The 23744-nt window shown below is 44.8% G+C and overlaps 1 protein-coding gene across 1 annotated transcript in view; it reads left to right on the top strand.

Annotated features, from left to right (window-relative positions):
- RNF150 (ring finger protein 150) overlaps positions 1–23744 on the top strand; it is a 168004-nt gene that overhangs the window by 82547 nt on the left and 61713 nt on the right. The window contains exons 4-5 of the mRNA XM_013007115.2: positions 1924–2020; positions 9080–9293. Of these exons, the coding sequence (XP_012862569.2) occupies positions 1924–2020; positions 9080–9293 (311 nt within the window). The remainder of the gene's footprint in view (positions 1–1923; positions 2021–9079; positions 9294–23744) is intronic.

Raw genomic sequence — 23744 nt, 5'->3', positions numbered from 1 at the left:
GAAGTTTATTTGTTAATAATTAATAAAAGTATTAATGCCTGCCTCTCCCATTAGGCAAAAGCCAATTTGATATCATGTTTCCTCCTGATTCCAAATGTGAAAAAGAAACAACAAAAAATAAGCTTCTATTAGCAACTTGATTAGAGTTAACAGAGTTTAATGAGCCAGAAACAGGAAGTATCCCAAACTGGAAATGGTGAGGGGCTCAAGTTTTCACAGTACCTTTGAAAGTTTAGATGGGTATGTGGCGCACATAATCACTTTTAATTTTCCTTTTTGTTTTGAGAAATTTGGTCACTGAACGATACACTGGTTTTTCTTGATTGGATGACTGTTGCAAACTCATGATGCTAAGAAATTATCACTCATGCTGATTAGGCAACTTTGCCTAAATTTCAATTATATGTGAAGCTAGTATTTCTTGTCAATGGATTCCTGACAAGTGTTTGTTTGGCATTTGGCTCAGGAAAGACATTTTAACTCTTGCCTCTGTAAGAGCCTTTTAGTACCAGTGTTGATCACAGTTCCTGGCATCTGCCGCTTGTCAAATGAATGGATTATAAAGGAATGAATGAAGGATGAATGTGACACACGCCGTTCAAGCACTTAACCTCCAGGACATCCTAAATAGAAATCTGGAAACAAAGACACATTCTGGTTGGTGCTCTCTTTTTTCCAATCCCTCAGCTGATCCCATGCTCTTTAGAGTGAATCCCTTGTACTGGGATTCTTGCATTCCAGTTGGAAAAAATCTTCTGAGCTCAGCTCTAATTTAGAAGCCCTCTCTAAGCACGTGAGCCCAAAGCCCTCTTACACAAAGAAAATGAGATCTGGGGAACCGTTCAAAGAAAAGAAGCAAAATCAGAGAGCGAGATCGGGCGCATTCAAGGAACAGTGAGACGCTGGGGGTAGAGCATGACCCAATGTCCTGAGGAAGTGCTCACACTTCAATCTGACAGGTCTCTCTTTGCCCAGGTGGGAAATCCAGATTGCTTCTACTAGTCTTCTGAGGCAGAAGTTAGACTCTGACTGGACACCAGTCCCTGGGTGGGCTACCGAGAGCACGGGCTTGGGGACAATCCATTAGGAAGTCTTCCTGTGCCTATTAAATAGTCAAGAATAGTAGTTAATGCACTCAGCTCTTATTAAACCCAAGGGTTAGAGGCCCAAGTCCAGGCAGAGGCACCTTGGGAGAAGGACCTGGTGATCGATCCCCTTCTGAAAAGGCAGTCAGTGATTGCCCTGGGGAGCACAGGTGTTTTCTGAAATTCATGGGCTCACCATGAGCCGGAATCAGCAGCAACTCGTTATTGGGGTTCCTGTCCCTTAGACTTGGTACAGGAGGATGGGGTGTCATGGGAACCCTCACACACAGTGTGCACTCTTCAGCCAGCACTGGGCACCTTCCTCTGATTTGACAGCCAGTAGCCATAATGACCCCCACATAGCCCTTGTCAGTGTTTCACGAGCTCACCTACCCCTGTTTTGTGTGTTTATTAGATGCCAGGTATTAATAAAAGCCAACCTTTGCTATGTAGTTATCATCTGTTTAGGAGGGGGGTAGTCAGATTTATTTAAAAGTAGCATCTTCAAGTCACACTGTCAGGTATGTGCATTTCACCCACTCTGCTTCTTGCCTTTAAATGTTCTTCCTGTTGAGAGAGAGAGCCCTCCAGTTCTACTTTCTCTGCATTTTCTGAAACTTAGAAGACTTGATTATAAATAGTATAAGACACTCCTGGGATCCGGACAGATTTGGACTATATCATAAGCAGGTACAGCAGGAAGCACATTGGAACTTGAGGCTCAAATCTTGGCTCTGCTACTGAGTAATTGAATGACCCTAGACACGTGACCAGACTGTTGTAGACTAGGTGGTCTCTGCAGTTACCTCCGCTCTAAGATGTATGGTTCTCATTGCAGGCATCTTTTCCACAAGTCCTGTGTTGACCCCTGGCTTCTAGACCATCGCACCTGTCCCATGTGCAAGATGAACATTCTTAAAGCCCTAGGGATCCCGGTAAGCACGGCACAGTGTACAGCATCACGATGTCTGTCTTTCTGCGTGGTCCCCCAAAGCAGAGCGAAAACAACACACCTGCTTCTATGTCCTACCACTCACCTAGCCGTGGCATCAGCTGATGGAGCTCCGAGAAGCCACCTCCCCCTTCTGAAAGCATTTCTTCTCTCGCTTTTTCTCAGTCTGAGACCGTCACTACCCTTTCCCCGTGTCCGTTTTATTTGTGAGTCAAGACGCTGCTGGTGCAGCTGACAGGCGTCTCTTCTGGGCTACAGCGGAGTGAGGAGAGCTCTGCAGCATGCTGGGTCTCAAGTTGCATATTGATTACTTCTTGGGTGCCCATCAGCCACGATGGGTCATCTGGGGGATCTGCATGCCATCCTTGCTGTTTTGTGCAGTCACTCAACTTTCCGAGGAATTGAGTTCTTCCCAGCAACATGATGGGAAGACGTTTGCTGAGCCCCAGCTCCGAGCCCCTGCAGACTGTGAAACCCGGAGCTCTGTGGTGGAGACTTTGCATGAACAGGAAACCAGGGCCAGAGCCAGTTAACTCTAGGGCTCCCCTCAAGCTGGTCCCCTCAGTTGTATGCTTTGTACAATGTCGTCTCCCACAGTGTTGAGAGAATTCCACCAGCTGGCTGGATACTCCAGAGAAATGCTTTCCCAGGGCCAGATCAAGTGAAGCCCACAATCCCCTTTTGGTGAGACAGCAGCTGCTCCGTTCATCACCCCCCTCGAAGCAGACAAGGGCAGGAAGCTAGGCAGGCCACCAAATCTGAGAATGTCCTAAGAGACTTGTGAGAAAAGACAAAAGGCACTGTCTCTAAAAGGAGCTAGACAACAGGACAGAGCTGCCAGCCTCCCCCCACCTACCCCCCCTCCCTCCACTTTGCTGCAAACCCTCCACCCCATATTGTGTCTCCTCACTACTAATGACCAAGAATAAAGGGAATATTAACAGTCCCAAGAGCTTACTGACGAAGGAAGGATCGGATCAGATATCAAAGGTTTGCTTTAATTATCTGAGGGATGTCGGAGTGACTCTGTTGGAAAGGGCACACCTGAAGCAGGGTGAGGAAAGGAGTTGGCTGGGTTTCCTGCCCTTGCCCCGCTGCCCCCAGGCCAGCTGTATGCTGATTTGCATGGTGGATGCAGCAGATGCAAATCAACTTGTATGACTACAGTTGGGAGTTCGATTTTGAAAGGCAGTGCAGGGCATTAAAAATTCAGACCAGAGTGGCAAATGCGTAAGGCCTCCAAGGTGAAGATCAATTACAGCGAACATAAAACCCTGCAGCAAGTCCAACATCTCTGCCAGATCCCGGGACGTACAAGTCTGGACTCACTTTCTTCCCCTTTCAAAATGTCTGACTGTTCTAACCGGAGAGGAGGAGAATATGCGTTCAACTGGTTCTAACCGGAGACGGGGAGAATATATGTCTGTCTGCCTGTGCATGTGTCTGTCTTGTCTGTCTGTCTTGGGTTTCCAAAATCTTTAGATTGCTCACAGTTGAGGGAAGACCGTTATGTCATTTGACCTAGTGTTCCTTTCTCAGTACGTTCCCAAAACTCCCAGTCTCCAGCAGTGGAAAAGGAAACCAAGCAACCTCTGGTAGTTACATCTTTTACTGAGTCTTCATCGGACTCCAGATTTCTTCAGAAGCTATTTGTAAAGGTAGTAAGAATAGAGCTATCAATTGGTTTTAAAATAGTAATTACTGAGCTGGCTCTTTGGCTTATTTCTAAAGCTAATAACATTTCATAGTTAGAAATTTGGGCTTCTGGCCATCGTTTGATGCCTCCCTCGATCTGGATGGGATTTTACTTAGCATGCTTGACTTCCAGGAAATTTACCATCAGTAGGAGCTTTTGGATTTTGCCAAGGATTTTTAAAGGCCAGCTAGCTGATGGGGAACATGACACCCATCCAAGCATTCCCCAGAGAACAGAACTCCCTTCATGAAGGATGAAGTACACAGCTGAGCTCCTGCTCGCAGAGCCTGAAGCATATGGCTACCCTCCCTGCTTGCCCAAGGCTTTCTTATTTGTCCCCCGAGAGCTGCTGTGAAGTCTGGATTTGGGAGGGGATTTGGATGTTCTGCTCCATCTTTCTGGCATTGGGGTAGCTTCGAACCTAGACTATAACAAGAAGATACTATGTCAATCTTTTTTGAAACTTTCCATTTTGTTGAACAAATGCAGAACCCTTCCCTTCGAAGACGCTTCCTTTCCACCCAGCTGCAGACCTTTATCATATAGCTTTACACTTCCCTGACCCAAGGCACAATTATCAGCCACTGTTCACAAACTCTCAGGTTTCTTGGGAAAGGATTATCCCAGTTGGAGAGCATGCTGCCACCTGGAGGGTACCTGTATAACTGCAATCCTACCACCAGAGTCCACTTTGGACATGTGTATCCAACATAACTATATCCAAATCTGTATGACCTCAAGTTTCTCCGCTTGGGTTCAGCATGGCTTCCATTACTGAAGACATTTGGAATTAGCAAAAACTTCAAAGCAGAAAATAATTCCATCATAAATGGGTTAAAGAATGTATCTTAAATATTTCTTGGATCCCTCAAAATGCCTTTCTTATTATTCGAGGGGGACTGAAAAGATAGAGTCCCTGGATCACTGCTGCTCCCTGGTCCTTCCTTCCCACTTCCCTGATGTATGCTAGGTGCGTGCTAACTGTCCGTGGGGTTGCACCTCCTCATCTTCTTGAAGGCTAGGAGCCCCGGAGCTGGAGTGATGAGACCCCCTGTTCGCCAGTGACCAGTGTCCACTCACCAGCGACTGGGTTGCAATACTGATCCACCAGTGTATTCCAATACAGGTGGGAGGGTTCTTTTTTTTTTTTTTAACATTTTATTAGGGGCTCATACAACTGTTATCCCAATCCATACACACATCAATTGTGTAAAGCGCATTTGTACATCGTTTCTCAAAACATTTTCTCTCCATTTAAACCCCCGACATTAGGTCCTCATTTTTCCCCTCCCTCCCCGCTCCCCCCTCCCGCATGAGCCCTTGATAGTTTATAAATGGGTATTTTGTCATATCTTGCCCTGTCCGACGTCTCCCTTCATCCACTTTTTGGTTGTCTGTCCCCCAGGGAGGAGGTCACACACAGTTCCATGTAATCGGTTCCCTCTTTCCTACCCATTCTCCCTTTACCCCAGGTGGGAGGGTTCTTTTGCTTTGTATTTATTGACCACCTGGGGCCCGTTTGCTCTGTGAGGCATGCACGTATACGTTACAAGCCAAGAACGGGTTAATTTCTATTTTGTAAGGGAGTTCTCTGAAGTGAGCTAGAGACTGAGAGCAAAACTGTGAAATTCCAGTACAACATGTACTTGTTCCCGTTGTATTTTGCTGAGAGAAATCAAACAGTAAATTGGAGAGGGCAGGGGTCCTTTCTGATTAGAAGTGCTTTTATCCTATTATCTCCGTGATAGCGCTTCGTCCTCCTTTTCATCTCGTCAGGTCTAGGTCTTCCTATGCAGGGTGGAAGCACGCCGGTTCAGTGAATCTTCCGGAATGGAACCATCTGACCTGCGTTTTCCGCACAGCAAACACCTCTCCTGTGGTTGTTGTCCTGTTATGAATAATACGATTGCTGCAGAATAAGAAGCCTCTGAAACTGCTGTATTCACAAGTCCCTAATGATTTCGTAGTTGATCTTTGGGGGACATTTCCCCTAGCTACAAAGCCCTGGTGACATAGTGGGTTACTCATTATTTGGCTGCTACCTTCAAGGTCAGCAGTTCAAAACCACGAGCCACTCCAAGAGAAAAAGATGGGGCTTTCTACTCCCGTAAGCAGTGATAGTCTCTGGAATTCCAGGGGCAGTTCTACCCCTCCTGTGGGGTCACAGTGGGTTGGCCTGGACTGCGGGGCAGGAGCCGTTTCAGAGTTGTCTTTTGCAGTCTCTCTCCTGCCCCCTCTGTTAGAGATGCCACACTGCTCCTGTCAGCTAAGAATCACACTCTACCTCAAAAGGAAGGGAATGTAGAAAAGAAGGGAATTGTGTCAACAATCAGATCAACATTTTGAAAGACGTGTCAAATGGCTAATGCACATCGGCGTTGCAGGAACTCTGGTGGCAACGTGGGTTATGCGTGGGACTGCTCACTGTAAGGTCGGCAGTTCAAACCTACTACCTGTTCTGAGGGAGGAAGATGAGGCTATTTACTCCTATAGAAATTGCAAGTTTCAGAAACCCACACGGGCAGTTCTACTCTGTTCTGTAGAGTCACCCATGAGTCATCATAGACTCAAAGGCAGTGAATTTGTAAATTGAGTATGCATTGTATTCAAATGTTTACGGCTCAAAGAGCAACCCGCACAACTCCTCCTTGTGAAGTTTTCCTGACCAGCAGTTTGGAAGCACCAGCTGACCTCTGGCCTGCTGCTGCTGCTGCCAGCAGTTGACGTCTTGGAAACCTGTAGGGGGGTCGCTGTGAGTGGTGTCGACGTGGTGGTAGTGAGTTTGGTTCTGAGTGAGCACACACTGCTTTGGCTTCTAAGCCATGTTACCAACCTTAGCTTTGGACAGACCTTCTCAGCCTTTCTCAAGGCCTCCCTGCCTTGATCGAGGGTCGCTACTCACATGCCCAAATTTTCTGAGCAGGAACCTGAGACCCAGATAAGATGTTCAAATCAGCAGTTCCTAGAAACTAATCACTGTCTGGACTCTGTTGGAGGCGTGGAATTCAAGGTGACGATGCTAGGGCTGCTTGCCCTTGGCAAGTCTGTGAGCTCCGGAATGAGGTGGACACTACGCAGTCACACAATGGGAGAAATGCTGGATCCAGGGCTACCAGCGCGGCCGTGACCCCCAGAGAGGGAGCACTGCTTAGGACAAGGCGGAGTGACATTCCGCGGGGCTCAATTTGAGTGCCTGGAGTGGAAAAGAGGGCTAATCAGGACAAAAATTATTCCTCATAAAACAGCATTATCAAAAGTATTGAAAGATAGTGAAATGTAGGATCGGTATTTTTTTCTGCAGGCTGGAAGGGAGGCCAGCAAGGTAGGCTTGTTTTTGTCACACTAAGCAACTTAGAAAATAGTTTTATTTCTTAAGGTAAAACTAAAAAAAAAAATGCAATGCCACTGAGTCCATTCTGACTAAGAAAATCTGTAGGACAGAGGAGGACTGGCCCTGTGGATGGGGGGCTGTAATTCTTTACGGATGCAGAAAGCCTCATCTTTCTCCCTTGCAACAACGAGTGGGTTTGAACTGCTGAGGTTGTGTTAGCAGCATAGTGTATACCCCACTATGCCACCAGGGCTATGCTCCTTAGAAGAGGAGGGTTTGGTTTCATTAGGTTCCAAAGTACTTTGCTAAGAGAGTAGAGAATGGAGCATACTTGGGAGTTGACTGGAGGAAAATAGGGAGATCGGCCATGGGGAAAGACCGCTTCATTAGCATATATCCTCATCGCGAATATTACAGGCAGTACATTCAGTAAATTTGGTAACGTTGTTAGAGTACATTAATTTTTAGCAAACTGAGTTTCAGTGATTTTGCCCAATTCCAACAGCAAATCGACAGAGGTTCGCAGAGAATAAGTGGTGGTTGAGAGCACTGAATTTGAAGTTTGGTAAGATGAAGATTTCCAGCCAACTTGTTGGAAATACCAAGAGCCTTGGTGGCATAGTGGGTGACCCATCGGGCTGCCAACCGCAAGACCAGCACTTGAAACCCACAGCCGCTCCTTGGGTGAAAGACCAGACGTGGTATTTCCATAAAGAGTTACAGCCTCAGAAACCCACAGGCAGTTCTACCCTGTAGGGTCGATATGAGTCAGCATCAACTTTATGGCAATGAGGTTTGAGAGTTGGAAATGCAGGGCTCGAGTGCAGGAGACGTGCACTACACCTTTGAAGAACAGACGCTAGGAGACGGGGGGCTTGCTGTATTCTTTTCATTGGGTCTCTGAGGGGTACAGTCTTCCTTTTAATCAACCCTGAACTCAATGTAGTCATTGTGAGGCTAGTGGACTCACTGCCAACCCAGAATCCTCCTCATCAAACCCTGTCCACCCTGATCTGTACACCTAGAAAGTGCAACAACAATAACAACCATGTAATTAGGGTCTCTCGAGGAATGTTGGAGTTAAGGCCCAAACTAGACAAATTTATATTTATTTCCAATACTCTCAAGAACATGTTCCTGTATCTTTAAAAAATATATGCTAAGTTTGAGTAAAAGCATTAACTACCGAAAAGAGTTTAGAAAGCAATTATGAGGGTAATATATATATATATTCTCAATATCATGTCAAACACCAATCCTAAAACCAACAAGTGAAACTTACAAAGATTTTGCCCAATTATACTATAATCTAACAACCCTGGCCAACCCAGCCTGTCTTACAAAGCAGAGAGAATCTACTGCTTTGTGGTTTGGGTGGCATGATCAGCAGCATTGGGGAAGCGCAAGGAAGGAAAGGATACACACGCTGAAGCCTGCGATGAGTGGGCGATTGAGGAAACCAGTCTCATCCTGGTTTTCTGACTCTAAAATTTTAATTGAGAGGATTTTGCTAATACATGATCAACCACAGGTTTAAGTCAATAGGATCTTTTCCTACAGAAGGTATTTCAGCTTATGTTTTTTTAATAGCCCTGCCCTGTGTTTGTGTGTGTATGTGTGTGTGTGTATCTTTGAGGAACCAAAGTCAGATTCTCTTCTTCCCTCCACCACTGCTGTGTCATTACTGTGTTTGTAGATAACGGGCCTGATATGGCAAGTAAGCACTGTGTATAAGGAAGTGCTGTCAGTATCCATAAATATTCTTTTGTTCCGCTAAGTGGTTATTTTAATGTAGAGATATTGCTACTCCAGTGGTGGAAAACTCTGGAAATGAATTTTTTGCATGATTTTCCCATGTTGCTCTTATAGAAATTCTACATGGACTAGTTTAAATAAAGTTCAGGAGGAAAATAGTATATATATTCATCGTTAAGACGCACATAGATTTAGGTCATAAACATTTTGGGCACATACACTAAAAATGGATCTTTTCTTTGTTTTCAAACTTTTGGCAGCCCAACGCCGACTGCATGGACAACTTGCCCACAGACTTTGAGGGCTCTCTGGGAGGCCCACCGACCAGCCAGATCACAGGTGCCAGCGACACGACTGTGAACGAGAGTTCCGTCACTTTAGACCCTGCTGTCCGGACTGTAGGAGCCTTGCAGGTGGTTCAGGATTCAGAGCCCACTCCTCAGGAAGGAGACAGCATCTTCACTGCCAACAACAGTAAGTCGTGGTTTGCCCAGAGCTTCTATCGTTCAAGGACCGTTGCTTCATGGAAACTGGGGGGCGGTATGCCTTTCTTTAAGAAACAACATACGGAACATACTTGTATATCTGAGGGTCAGGCTGAACACGCAGACCAGTCAGGTCTTACTCTTTCCATCACCTGCAGGGCAGACAGCACATCCAGCCAGTACACATGAGCACTCACGTCCAACTCTCTGCCATTGAGTTGATTTTGACTCAGAGTGCCCCGATTGGACAGAGTAGACCTGCCCCTTGTGGGTTTCTGGGGCTGTAAATCTTTACAAAGGCAGAAAGCCTCATCTTCCTCCCATAGAGTGGCTGGGGGTTTTGAACTGCAGGAGGCTCACATACCACAGAATTGTATCCACACCATGTCTACTCCCTTGAGTTACCGGAAGCAGGTAGGGTGGTGGCTCTGCCCTGTAAGAAGGAAGAGCAGATGAGACCAGTATTAGCCCAAGTTGTCTAGAGAAACAAGTCCCGTGACTCATCTATGTGTATGAAAGAGCTTTATATTAGGAAGTAATTCTACATATCAAGAAGGCATCCCAACCCAAGTCCATATGTTGGATGCTAATCCATAAATCCTTCTTCAGACTCACGTAGCTGCAGGCCAGTGATACAGAATCATGAAACAGGAAACAGGGCATCACACGCCAGTTGGTGCAGTCACATAGATCCAAAACCCATGGAAACGTAGCCGGGTACTAACAGCTCTCCAGATTGGCAGCACAGACCCTGCAAGCAGGAAGGTGAAGTCAGAGAGAGAGAGGTGGGGGTGGGGGTGGGGAGATAGATTTAAAGAGAGAGAGAGAAAGAAGAAGAAGAAAGAGAAGAGAGAGAGATTCCCAGGTTCCACTTATAAAAAGCCCACACGCCCCAGGAGGCATCATTAGGCTGTGATCAGATTGACAGGTTGGGCTCTCCCCATACTCATGAAGATTAAAGGTGACATAAAATTATCTAACTGCTACAACTTGGATAGGACACAAGGCCATGACTTGTGAGGATGATGGTGTAGTGGGTTACAAGTTGGGCTGCTAATGCCAAGATTAGCAGTTCTAAACCACCAGGAACTCCATGGAGAAAAGATGAGGTTTTCTATTCCCATAAAGATTTACAGTCTTGAAAATCCACTTGCACAGTTCTACTCTGTCCAATAAGATTGCTTATGAGTTAAAGTCAACTTGATGGCAGTGATTTGGCACCAAGTGATTAAGCCTTCATGAGTATATGCTTAGCTTTACAGAGTGTGTGTGTGTGTGTGTGTGTGTGTGTGTGTACACGTGCATGCTCTCCTTTGGGTATTTCTGCATGACAACCTGAACCCCTATACAGGTGACCCTGCATATAAAAATACCCTTTGAGGACATTGGCCTCTACTCAAGTACTCCCTCAGTGCAAGAATACTTTCTTCTATTAAATTGGCATTCTATGATGCTTACCTTCCTGACACAACTGCTGAAGATAAAGCGGGTGAATAAGCAAATGTGGTGAAGAAAGCTGATGGTGCCCGGCTATCAAAAGATATAGCATCTGGGGCCTTAAAAGCTTGAAGGTAAACAAGCGGTCATCTAGCTCAGAAGCAACAAAGCCCACGTGGAAGAAGCACACCAGCCTGTGTGATCACGAGGTGCCGAAGGGATCAGTTATCTGGAGTCAAAGAACAAAAAAATCGTATCATTGTGTGCTCACCTCCATGACACGATCGCTGAAGACAAATGGGTGCATAAGCAAATGTGGCGAATAAAGCTGATGGTGCCCGGCTATCAAAAGGTATAGCGTCTGGGGTCTTAAGGTCTTGAAGGTAAACAAGCAGCCATCTAACTCAGAAGCAACAAAGCCCACATGGAAGAAGCACACCAGCCTGTGCAATCATGAGGTGTCGAAGGGATCAGGTATAAGGTATCATCAGAACAAAAAATCTTACCATAGTAGATGATGGGGGGAGTGCAGAGTGGAGACCCAAAGCCCATTAGTAGGCCACTGGAGATCCCCTAGCAGATGGGTCTCTGAGAGGAGACGAGCCAGCCAGGGTGGGATGTAGCAACGATGAAAGATACAACTTTCCTCTAGTCCCCAAATGCTTACTCTGCCCCCCACTATCATGATCTGAATTCTACCTTGCAAGTCTGGCTAGCCCAGAGGATGTACACTGGTACAGATAGGAAATGGAAACACAGGGAATCCAGGGTGGATGATCCCTTCAGGACCAGTGGTGTGAGTGGTGATACTGGGAGGGTAGAGGGAGAGTGGGTTGGAAAGAGGGAACCGATGACAAGGATCTACATGTGACCTCCTCTTTGAGGGATGTACAACAGCAAAGTGGGTGAAGGGAGACAGGGAAAGATATGACAAAATAATAATTTATAAATTGTCAAGGGCTGATGAGGGAGAGGGGAGCGGGGAGGGAGGGGAAAAAATGAGGACCTGATGCCAGGGGCTTAAGTGGAGAGCAAATGTTTTGAGAATGATGAGGGCAATGAAGGTACAAATGTGCTTTACACAATTGATCTATGTATGGATTGTGATCAGAGCTGTATGAGCCCCTAATAAAACAATTAAAAAAATACCCTTTGAGTATTTTCTCTCCGCTCACACCTCCTGCATCAACAGTGAAACAGTGACTAACTACTTTTCTGTTCCATGATGGTTATCATAGAGATATTAAAACATCGGTCTTAAGATCAGGAATAGAAACTCAAATCTAAAGTACCTATTTTTTAGTCTCTTAGAATAGAGAGATATAAGTCACAGGAGTTCTAAGAAAATCACCATGCAAATTAACTTTGATTTAAGGGTAAAAGGGGTGTAGGTGGTAATTGTGATTTAAAATAAAGTGTATTTTCCCTTTGAGAGAAGTAACGTTTTCACAATACCAAATTTGGGAAAGCAGATTGGAGAAAACCCCCAGCAATCTCTCCACCTAGCTCTGAACTGCACAGGAAGCCCCTGCCAACAAGCCGATACAATACTATTATTAGCCAACCCATAGGGCCCAGGAGAGCTGATTGCCAAGGCTGTTTATCTTCTCAGAAGCAGGTTGCCACATCTTTCTCCGGGAGGGGAATTGCTGGGTTCAAAGCCATTAGGGCTCCTTCTCTCCTATTGATAGTTGTGTTCAAGTGAGATCAAATTGAGAGCAGCAACTTAAAAGATTAAATAGGGCTTGTTAAGGGGACCGTGACTTTTTGCTAAAGAAGGAAGAATAGCTCAGAAAAGGAAGGTGAGAATGGAGGCACAATTTGAGAAACACAGTCGGTGTTACTTAATTGTACGTGGTTTTGCTGTGTGTATTCACAGCAACAGCAGCAAAAGAAGAAAAACATCGAGATGCCTCTTCAACCCAAGAGGATGACTATTATCAGAAAAATCAGAAACTTTGGCAAGGAAGATTAGCAAGGATGGGGTGAAATTGGAACTTTTGTGCACTTGTGAGAATGTCAAAAAGTGAAGCTGATCCAGAAAACAAATGGGTGGTTCTCCCAAAAGTTACACACAGAGCCCTTGTTGTCTGTGTATCTGGGGTCCGGTCATTTAAGAGTCTAATTCCGACAACTCAGCAATTCATGTATTGAGGTTCATAGCTGACCTATACTCGGATAATTTCCTTTTCTCGGCAGTGTTTTCAATTCGATATCATTGGCTAAACTAAAGACATTATCAAGGTAGAGTGGGTACACCTTGGGCTTCTAACCAAAAAGTCAGCAGTTCAAAACCAGCAGCCAGCTCCTTAGAATTTTTTATGCCTGTGAAAATTTTCAGGTGGTTCTACCCTGCCCTATAGGGTCCCGATGAGTCAGGATTGACCTGATGGCAGTTGAAGTAATGCCCCAGGGGAGTTATTGATCATGTTCTCAAACTTAAAATGACAGCAACGTCTTTAAGGTGAACAGGAGACATACATAAACCATAGACGCATGAATAGATTTTGGGCTTTCACTTAATTCTAGCCCCAGTCTAAAAACAATTAGTTCTTATGACCTGACCCTGTTTGATGCTTGAGCTCATGAAAAGATCACTGACAATATGGATACTATAGTGAAGTGTGGTGAAGAATAGGTGGTGCCCCACTACATGAAAGAATATTATCTGGAGTCTTAAAGGTTGTTGTCAAACAAGCATCTTTCTAAGTGATGTGTCAACTAAATCCATGGAGAAGAAGAACACCAGCCTGTGTGATCCAAGGATTGTCAATAATAAAATCCAAATCTGAAGGAGGGAATGGTTTCAAAGCTTCCATTGGAACACCTGGTTTTCAGAAGACCTTGGATGACAATGGAAACCTAAAACCCATTTGCAAGGTCCACACATGGACCAGGCCTCTGGTGATTCCCCTCTGACCATAGTTAAAGGTTGTCAATAGCCCTGTTATCAGACAAAGAGCTTTGTAAAGTTGATTATGGCAGACATAGTTAGGCCAAAATGTAATAGTGTATCATTCGAGCTCCCCTGTAACCCATTTAAAAGCTGTTTCAGTTATAAAGAAAAAGTAAAGGAGAAATGCAGATGGATTAAGCCCCTGGTAAATCCCCTCTGACCATCGACCAGGGATGTGAATAACCTTGCTAACATGCAGAATGCATTCGAAAGGAGATTGTTCAGTTTCATTGAAGCCAAAATTTCTCACCCTGTCATTTGATCTCCCTTAATTAATTTAAACTTATTCTAGATTTTTAATATTTTCTACTTTCTTTTTGACTGAGGTTTTTATCTGTTTTATTTTGTTATTGGTTTTAGTTTTGTGACCTGATTTTATATTGTTTTTCTGTGTATGAAGTCCAGGGTAAATAAATCTACAGAAATTGTAACTGGATTAATGGTCCCTTGGGGCTATGGCAGGAGAGACTGAGAACAAATGGGATGCTGACGACAATCAGTTTAAGAACGCAGAAAAAATGTCTAAAACTGACGGTGGTGTTGATTGTACAGCTCTTCTTGATGTGGTTGAGCCATATTTATTCAATCTGTATCCGTAATGAGTCATCTGAGAAGCTGTGCTTTACAAAGACCACAGACAGCATCAGGACCCAGAAGAAAGCTCATTATCAAACTAAGATATGTATATGAAAAGAACTTTGCTTGCTGAAAGCAAGTGATCTTCCCTTACTGATGAAGATAAGAGACTGCAGCCTCCAGCCTGCAGGATGGATTACAACTCAATGTCAAGAAAGCAAACTCCTCACAGCTTGATCAGTGACGACACACTTGAAGCTGTTAAAGATTTTCTTTTACTTGCATCCATAACCGTGAAGTCAGCCAGCAGGAAATCAAGTGATGTGTTGCGTTGGACAAATCTGCTGCACAAGACTTCATTGAAAGTGTTAAATGGTCAAGATGTCCCTTTGAGGGCTAAGGTGAGCTGACCTATGGCAGGGTATTTTCATGTCCCTCCTATGTATGCGAAAGCCGGACAATGAGTAAGGAAACAGGAGAAGAATTGATGCATTTGAATTGTGGTGTTGGAAAGGAAGATTTGAAGCACCACAAACTGCCAGGAGAGCAAACAAATATACCTTGGGAGAAGTACAGCTAGAGGGCTCCTTAAAAGAAAGAAGGGGACGACTTCATCGCACAGGTGTTAGATATGTTATCAGGAGGGGCAGCATGCTTGGTAAATTGAAAGGTCAGCAAAAAAGAGGAAGCCCGGCTGCGACATGGGGCTGAAACATCATCCCTGTGAGCAGGTAGCTGGAGCAGGCGGTGTTTTGTTCTCTTGTACATAAGATCACTATGAATCAGCACCACCTCAAGAGCATCTAACAAAAAGGACACTCCAGTAAATAGTTAAATGTTATAGTACCGACTGAAAAGTTGGCAGTTAGAACCTACTCTGATACAATTTGGGGGGAAGGCCTGGAAATCTTATCCAAAACCTCCAAGCCTTAAAAACCCTATGGAGCCCAGTTCCCATCTGCGCCACGGGTCTCTCCACGAGTCAGAATTGACTGGACAGCCATACGTAGGGTTTGATTTGGTTTGGTACCACAGTGTGACCTCATATTATCACATCTGCTAAGACTTTACTTCCAGACAGGGTCACGTTCCCATACACAGGGGTTATGACTTCAAATTAGTTTTTAAGGAGCACAACTAAAGCCAAGTCACACAAATGTCTTCAATGTTTCTGATATTTTCTCTTTCGTAACCCCAAGCTCATAGACCAGACCCAAATCACAGTGTTTCTTCTCCACTCTAGTACAAGGGCTCATTTGTAGGAAAGATCAAATGTTACCCTCCAACTTTTATCTGCAGGCTTGGGCACACCCAAAACATACCTTTAACATCTGACCACCCAAGCCCAGGCTGGAGATTAGGGGGTTAGCTTTAGTGGAGAAAATGTTCCTTAGGATCAAAGGAAAACAAGCAGCTCTATATGTGTGAAGATGCCAGGCATGATTTGAGGAAAGGTGCAAAAGGATATAGATTCTTATTTCCCCTTCCACTAATTCTCCAGGAACATGATACATCTACTCAGGAAGCTGTTACGTCTTCCCTTTATTTTTCAAGGAAGTCGGCAGCACTGTACGTTTCCTTATTTCTCTCAGTGAATCTCTACACAAAGTTTCCAGAACCATCTATAAATCATGACTCACTTGGCGTTCCTTCCAGCTCGGACTGGAGGAAACCAGGGTAGCCTATGGGGCGGAGGGTGGAGGTACCGGCTGGCTCCAACTCCATCTCAAAACTCGTTGCCACCATTGAATTGATTAAAACATTCCAATTCATAATTAGACATTCACCCCTTTGGATTTCTGAGATTGTAACTCTTTCTGGGAGTAAAAATCCTCATCTTTCTCCCATGGAGCAGCAGGTGGTCTCAAACTGCTGACTCTTGTGGTTAGCAGACCAGTCAATGCACTGCCGCTCCACCACCCAGCCTTAAAAACCCTTGTGACTAGCTGTGAGTAAAGGGCCCTGGGTATGGCAGCATCGATCTATCTCAAACCGGCCCAAATGCGTTCTGAGGAGTGCTTGAGGAAATGTACTTGGACAGGAAACCTGGTCCGCAGAGTTTACACAAGGAAGCAATAAACATGAGTTGGTGGGGAGTCCAAAATTGGCCACTTAAGAAGCCATGTGGTATGAGTTTCCTCTGAGAAACGGTCTTTGCTGACGTCCTGTCAACGGTCTTTGCTGACGTCCTGTCAACTCTGATCCTGATCCAGAAACAGTAGCTTATCTGATGTGTTGAATAAACATGACATGTGTTCAACTCAAAAATGCATCTTTATGTATTTAGTGGATGTAATATTCCCCTGGCTCTTGATGAGTCTTCCTCCAGAGCCTAGAATTTTCTTCTCACTTTTACATAAGTGGTAGTTCTTTGTGTTGTTGTTAGGTACCCTCGAGCCAACACTAAGCCCAGCGTACAAATTACTGGCTGGGCCTAAGCTAACCTCACAATCACTGTTTGAAGGCACCACTGCAGCCACTGTATCAATCTGTACCACAGTCTTACTCTTTTCTGGGGCTCTCCACCTTACCAAGCCTGCCGTCCTTTCCCAGGGACGGATCCTGCCTGATAACTTGTCCAAAATATATGCTATGAAATCTCGCCAGTCTCGTTCCAAGGGATGTTCTGGTTGTACTTCTTCCAAGACGTGTTTGTTTGTTATTTTGGCCATCCGTCGTGTTTGCACGATTCTTTACCCACACCATGATTCAAATACATCCATTATTCTCTAGTCATCCTTACTTGGTGTCCAGCTCCTGCATGCATATGAGGTGATTGGAAATAGAACAGCTTGGGTCAGGCACACCTTAGTGCTCACAAAATTGTGTCTTTGCCCCTTAACACTTTAAAAGCAGACTGGTGTCACAAGTTTGCCCTGTGAAATGCATGCTTCAAATTCTTGGCTGCTGCTTCCTTGAGTGCTGGTTGAGAAACCCAGTAACATAAAATCCTTGAAACAGCGCTAATTCCTTCTTTGATCATGATATTACATATTGGTCCACTTGTGAGGATTTTCATTTTCTTAACATGGCAGTGTAATCCATATCAGAGGCTGTACTTCTAGAGCTTCATCAGTAAGTTGAAGCAAGCAAGGGTTTGTTATCTATGTGTTATCTCAGGTAGCTAATCAGTCTTCCTCCAAACCCGATGCTGCATTCTTGGCCTCGTCAACTTTTCAGATTATTTCGCAGTATGCAAATTTAAAAGTATCATGAAGAACACAACAATGATGCACACCTTTCCGGATTTCTTTTTTTTAATTTTTAATTGGTAGCATTTAATAATTGCTAAGAAGACCTGGTGATGTAGTTTATTTTATTTTTTTTTTCATAATTTTATTGGAAGCTCTTACAGATATTATAACAATCCGTAAATCAATTAGATCAAGTATAAGTGTACAGTTGCTGCCACCATCATTTTCAAAACTGTTTCTTCTTCTTGAACTCTTTGATATCAGCTTCCTTTTCTCACCTACCAGCCCTACCCTCTCCCCTAGGAACCTTTATTATTATATTATATATTATTATTATTATTATATATGGCCATATCTTACACCATCCATTGCATCCATTCACCTACACTTCTCTTATTCACTCCCCTTGAGTGGAGGTATACAGTCATCACTGCAATCGACTCCCCCTACCTTTCCTGATTTCTAATCATGCAATTCTCCCTTGTTCTGTGTCAATGGCTGCCTCCCGTGTACAGTCTTCCCGTGAGTACAAGTAAGTGTTTTGGATTTCCCATTTTTCTGCAACATTATCCACAATTTGTTATGATCCACACAGCTGAAAGTTTTTAGATAGTCAATGAAACACAAAGAAACATGATTTTTGTATTCTCTGTTTATCAGCCAAGCTTCATCTGACATCAGCAGTGATGTCCCTTGTCCAGGTCTCTACCAAATCTGGGTGAATTTCTGGCAGCAATGCACTGCTGAAAGTTTCAAAAACTCATGTTTGGCAACATTTTCCTTGCGTGTGATATTAGTTATTTCTTCGATACTTTCCGCATTCTATTGGGTCACCTTTCTTCGGCAAGCACACAAATATAGACTCACCCCAGTTGGCTGGCCTGGTAGCTATCGTTCTAGCTTTCTCGCAGTGATGGCTGAGTGGTTTTCCATGCATTCCTGGGGCCTTGCTTTTCCTCAGTGCTCGGTGCAGCTTGGGCTTCTTCCTTCAGTATCATCCAGTGCAAAGAATGTTGACCGGATCGTTGGTACAGTGACCATGTGTATTCCTTCATCGTCTTTGAATACTTCCTGCATCCGCCAATATTTTCCCATAGAATGAACCATTGCAACTTGACCTTGATTTTTTCCCTATCTTTCAGCTTAAAAAATGTGGAATGTGTTTTTTTCCTTTCAGTTGTCCAACTCCAGGTGTTTGCACATTTTGTTTTAATACTTTGTCTTTTCGGGCAGCCTTGGATCATTTCTGTTCAGCTTTTTAACTTCGTTATTTCTTCCATTCACTTCCATTCAAAGGCAAGTTTGGCATCAATTTTCCTCTGGTCTTGCTGTCCTATCTTTTAAATGACTTGTTGCCTTCTTTATGAGCATGTTCTTCATATCGTCCTACAGCTCACCCCGCCCTCGTTTAGATTCACACTTCATTATGTTCAATGCACCAAATCTGTTCTGGAGATGGTCTCTAAATTTAAGTGGGCTGTAATCAAGTTCATATTTTGGCTTTTGTGAATTTTTTGGAATTTTCTTCAGCTTCAATCTGAACTTGCATATGATGGCCTATCCCATAGTCAGTCCTGGTCTGGTTTTTACTGATAATGTTGGGCATCTCCCTCATCTCTTCCAACAGATGTTGTCAATTTGGTTCCTGTATATTCTACTTGGTGTTTGTGTTATTGAAAAAGATATTTGCAGTGAAGATGCTATTGGTCTTGCAAGATTTTATCAAGCTACCTCCAGCATCATGTCTATAACCAAGGTCATAATTCTACCTCTTTGTTTCCAGTTTCTGCCTTGCAATCACCAGTAATACACCTGCATTGCATGCTTAATCAATTTCAGACAGAAGTTGGAAGAATGTTTCAAAGTTTTTGTCATACCCTTTAGTTAGTGCTTGGGGAGTAAATTTGAATAATAGCTGCATTATCTGGTCTTCCTAGTCGGTGTGTAGATTTTATCCAATCAAAGACAGCATTGTACTTCAAGATAGACATTTCTGATGATGAATGTGGTGGCATTCCTCTTGAATGTATCATTGACCGCATAGTAAATCACCCACCTATCCAATTCAGAATGACTAATCCCAGCCCATTTCAATTCGCTAATGCCCAGGATACCCTATCAATCTTTATGCGTTCCATTTCATTTCTGACAGCTTCCAATTTTGTTAGATTCATATTTCATACATTCCATGTTCGGATTACTAGTGAATGTTTGCCACTTTTCCCTCCTTATTTTGAATTGCGCTCTATCCAAAGATGAAGGCCCCCAAAGCGTCGCTCCACCCACATCATCAAGTTGGCCTCGACTTTGAGGAGGCAGCCCTTCCCTGGATGTATTTTGAGAGCCTTTCAAACAGAGGGGCTCATCTCCTGGCACTATATCACACAGTGTCTCACTGCTTTTTATAAGGTTGTCAAGAGCTCATCCCTCAGAGAATGACTGCCTAACCTTCCTTCCTTCTCTGTCTTTTATCTTGGCGCTTTGCTGGAACCTGCCGCCATGTGTGATCCTGAGAGCACTACAAATACTGGTGACTAACCCCTAGCAGCACAGCAACGTGCAAGTCACCACAGGATGACATACGGATAGCGAAGCAGCTCGAGAGCCCATGAAGTCTCAAACACAGATAAAAGATCGGATATTAGAATTCCCAATCCAAGACATTCCTCCTTTCACCTGTGTTTCTTCTTCCCTTTCTTAATTTTATTGGCCTTTAGGATGTGTCCCTTTTAAAAAGAGGACACAAGTAGAAAAGACACGTGGTACGCTCCTTTATGTAAGACAGAATAGAGAATGGCTCTTATGTCACAAATTAGCATGTTCACGAGGGGCACGATCTGCAGTGAGGAAGCTTATAGATAAGAACAGGGATAGATGCATGGGGTCCTCCGTGGAGACACTCCAGGGCCTGGCACTTTCTTTGAGGCAGGTTTAAATACATTCCCTGAATGTAGCCTGCCATGCATGACAGGTTTACCCAAATAGGACAGTTTACAATTATTTGAGGGTACAGATGGGAGGGGAGCACAAGGCTGGGAACATGAAGTAACTGATAAGTTTGCAGACTGCTGCCTTCTGCAGCTTTAGTCAGGGACCAGGAGGCAAGTGTCTGTTTATCTCAGGCGGAGAGACAGGCCAGCTGCCGCTCCTCGGCTCCCGTGGCTGAGCCATCAGCACTCTCCCATGAGCCATGAACTGTGGACAGTGGTGGCCCTGTCCCGTTTGCCTAAGCAGGAAACAACTTCATCCTCACAAGGAAGGTTTGCAGTCTGAGGATACCCTGAGGCACCTTGGGAAAAACCCTAGGGATCTATTCCCAACCAGATCCCTCTCCCTTGTGGCCTTCTCCGGGACCCTCATGCATCCCTAGCCCCGAGTGTCTTCTTCCAGGATCCCTGAGTGTCTCCATCCTTCCCAGCGCAGACCACCTGCCTCCTCTCCTCAAAAGGAGTGGAGACTGTAGTCTGTGTTAGCTTCCTCTAAATCTCATCTGCAGGGGAAATGCTTCAGAATCAAATCAGAGTGCCTTTGCAGCAAACTGTCACTGCGGTGGGGGTTTCTCGCCCCTTTTGCTGGAGGAGTGGGGTTCAGCATAGCAGTATCTTCTCCTTAGACAATTGGGCCTCAGAGTCAAGACCCATGGAATAGGCTTCCACTCACATTTACTGTACGTTAGCAGGGGGCGGGGGGCCGGGGGTGGGGTGGAGGTGGGGGTTTGTAGAGTCTCATGTGTCTCCTATCTACATCTCTTTAGTTAGAAAACAAAGCGTAAAAAATTCATGAGGATGCAAAAGACGAAGCCCCCCTTGTCCTGAAAAGGGTCCCCTGAGGACCACATTCCTAGATGGTGGTTGGTGGTGATGGAAGCAGCTGCTCTCCAGGTGCCCTGACCTCCAGTGACCCCATTCACAAGGGAACAAAATGCTGCCTGCTCCTGTACCATTCCCGTGATGAGAGATCAGACGTGCTGGGCTTCCTCGGTTTCCACTGGCAGATCTTCAGAAGCCAATCACCATTCCTTCCTTCCTAGTCTGGCCCAGGTGATGTTTCCAATACCCTTTTCAAACCCTCTAGAAATAGGTCGGTCTCTTTGTCACAAAATGTGCTCTTCCGTTTCAAGATACCCTCATAGACCAAAAATAAATGTGAGACAGAGCTGAAAAACTGTGGCACAGAGAGAGTGGCTGTTCCAGCTCCCACTGCCACTCCTTGCAGGGCCACATAAAACCCCCTTGCTGCCTTTGGGTCAATGCCAACACACAGCAACTCTATAAAGGACGTGGTAGAACGGCCCCTGTGGGCTTCTGGGACTGTAACTCTTTATGGGCGAGGAAAGTCTCTCTTGGAGCCACTGCTGGTTTCCAACTGCTGACCTTGCAGTTAGCAGCCCAATGCATAACCCCTGTGCCGCCAGAGCGCCTCTAAGGGCACATGCTCCGTACCAATTATGGGAAGAACTTCCAAGGACTTCATGCAGAAACTTGGGTCTTGGCTGTGGAATGACTTGCTGTCTCTTATTTGGGAACCTCAATATAAACTGTGAAGATGCTTGATGACTACAGACACGTTCTCTTAACATTAGGCCATACGTGGAATCCGTTTTCTAAGTTTTGTGTTCAGTAAATATTAAGAAAGGGCATTTGGTGACGCTTTCAGCACATCTATATTCATAGTGTTCACCTGTGCCTAGATGCTCTCTCCCCACACCTGAAGATAAGAACCACAGAGGAGACTGCATGTCACGTTGTTACCAGGGCACTCGAGTTTGAATGTCTGTGAGTCAGGATAACTGAGAGCCCTGGCATGGTATTACCATTTCAAATGTGCAGCTACGCTTTGCTCTATTTGCAAAACAGCAATTTCTGGGTTTATGTGACTGCAAAGCATAAGCACATTTAGAGAAGGCATTCCAGGGTTTACAAGGGAGGACGAGAGTGAGTCGCCATGGCTGCTCCCTTGACTTGCATTGAAATCTACAATGACAGTGTGTCTCTTGTTGATTATGGATAAGTCTGCGGGCTGGAACCAGCCCTAAGACTGAGCTCCCCTGCTGCCCATCAGCCTGGCAATTGCTCTGGGAAGATGAGTGCTTTGATCTGTGAGCATATTCCATTGTGGGAGACGAAGGAATCAGCCAGCCATTTAAGATCTTAGACCTCATTGTCACCTGTCATCCAGGAAACAGTTAAGCCACAGCGAACTACTTCGATACAAAATGAAGTATTTGCAGATGGTGATACAGTTCCAAATAATCAGCTCCTTGCCTCTTAATGTCCTAGGTCCCCGGAGCAACGTCACCCCTAGACTCTGAGGCCGCCCGCTCAGCCACTCAGGGGCAACCTCTGCAGGGGGAAGGCAAAGATGCTTGTCTTAAGCATAGGATGCCCTCATGATCATGCTGCCCCGTGGCAGCTATCCAATCCCCTGTCTACATGGTTTTCCATGATAACATTCCTGCATGATTAAAAGCATTTCCAATCCAAAAAGCACCCAGGGTTTTCCCGTCTGGAACAGCTGGTGCTCTGATCGAGAGGACAGGGCCTCTGCGGATTCAAACACAGCCTGCGAGAGAACTGATCCATTGAGACCTCAGATATATGGCCTCTTGAAGCTCTCAGCCTGGGCATGCCACCTTTCATCTGGAAGAAGCCTGTCTTCCTGAAAGAAAAGAGCTCAGCCAGCATATTAAATGTGGTCTCAAAGCTTCCGAGTTGCTCATTGATCTCACCATCTCCAGCTTGATGAACTTCTCACCAGACCATCTTGCCTTTGATACGTGTCATGGGCCTGTCACGGTTACAAGTAGGAGCGAGGAAAGGCCTGTTGACCTGACCCACTCTGAACCAGACATTTACATACTGAACATGAACCTCAGCGTGAGATGGCAGCTGATGGCAAGAAATGCAATTGGCAGGTCAGCGCTTTCCCAGTGTTAGAGCAGCATCGGGTGCAAATAAGATGTCATTTCTGTTTACACTTCAGTTCTGAAGTGAATCCCTGGAAAGCTCCAACATTCTGAGAGTAAGAAAGTGGGAATGTCTGCAAACATTTTTTGGAGGACATAAAAAAATTTCCTCTAGGAATTCAGAGTGTGAGCATTCAGGAATGAAATCGATAGGTTCCAAGGAAACAAATATAAAAGCAGAGTTATTTAGAAATACTTGAATTCAGATAATACCATGGAAAGACACTGCTCAGAGGCAGGACCTTCATTCAGTGTGTTAGACAGGGTTCTCTAGAGAGATAAAACCAAATTCTTGATAATATAATATATTTA

This window comes from Echinops telfairi, unplaced genomic scaffold (genome assembly GCF_000313985.2).
Source record: "Echinops telfairi isolate 266 unplaced genomic scaffold, ASM31398v2 ScPeMD7_2186;HRSCAF=2738, whole genome shotgun sequence".
NCBI classification, from domain to species: Eukaryota; Metazoa; Chordata; class Mammalia; order Afrosoricida; family Tenrecidae; genus Echinops; species Echinops telfairi.
This window is presented reverse-complemented; position numbering and strand designations above follow the sequence as displayed.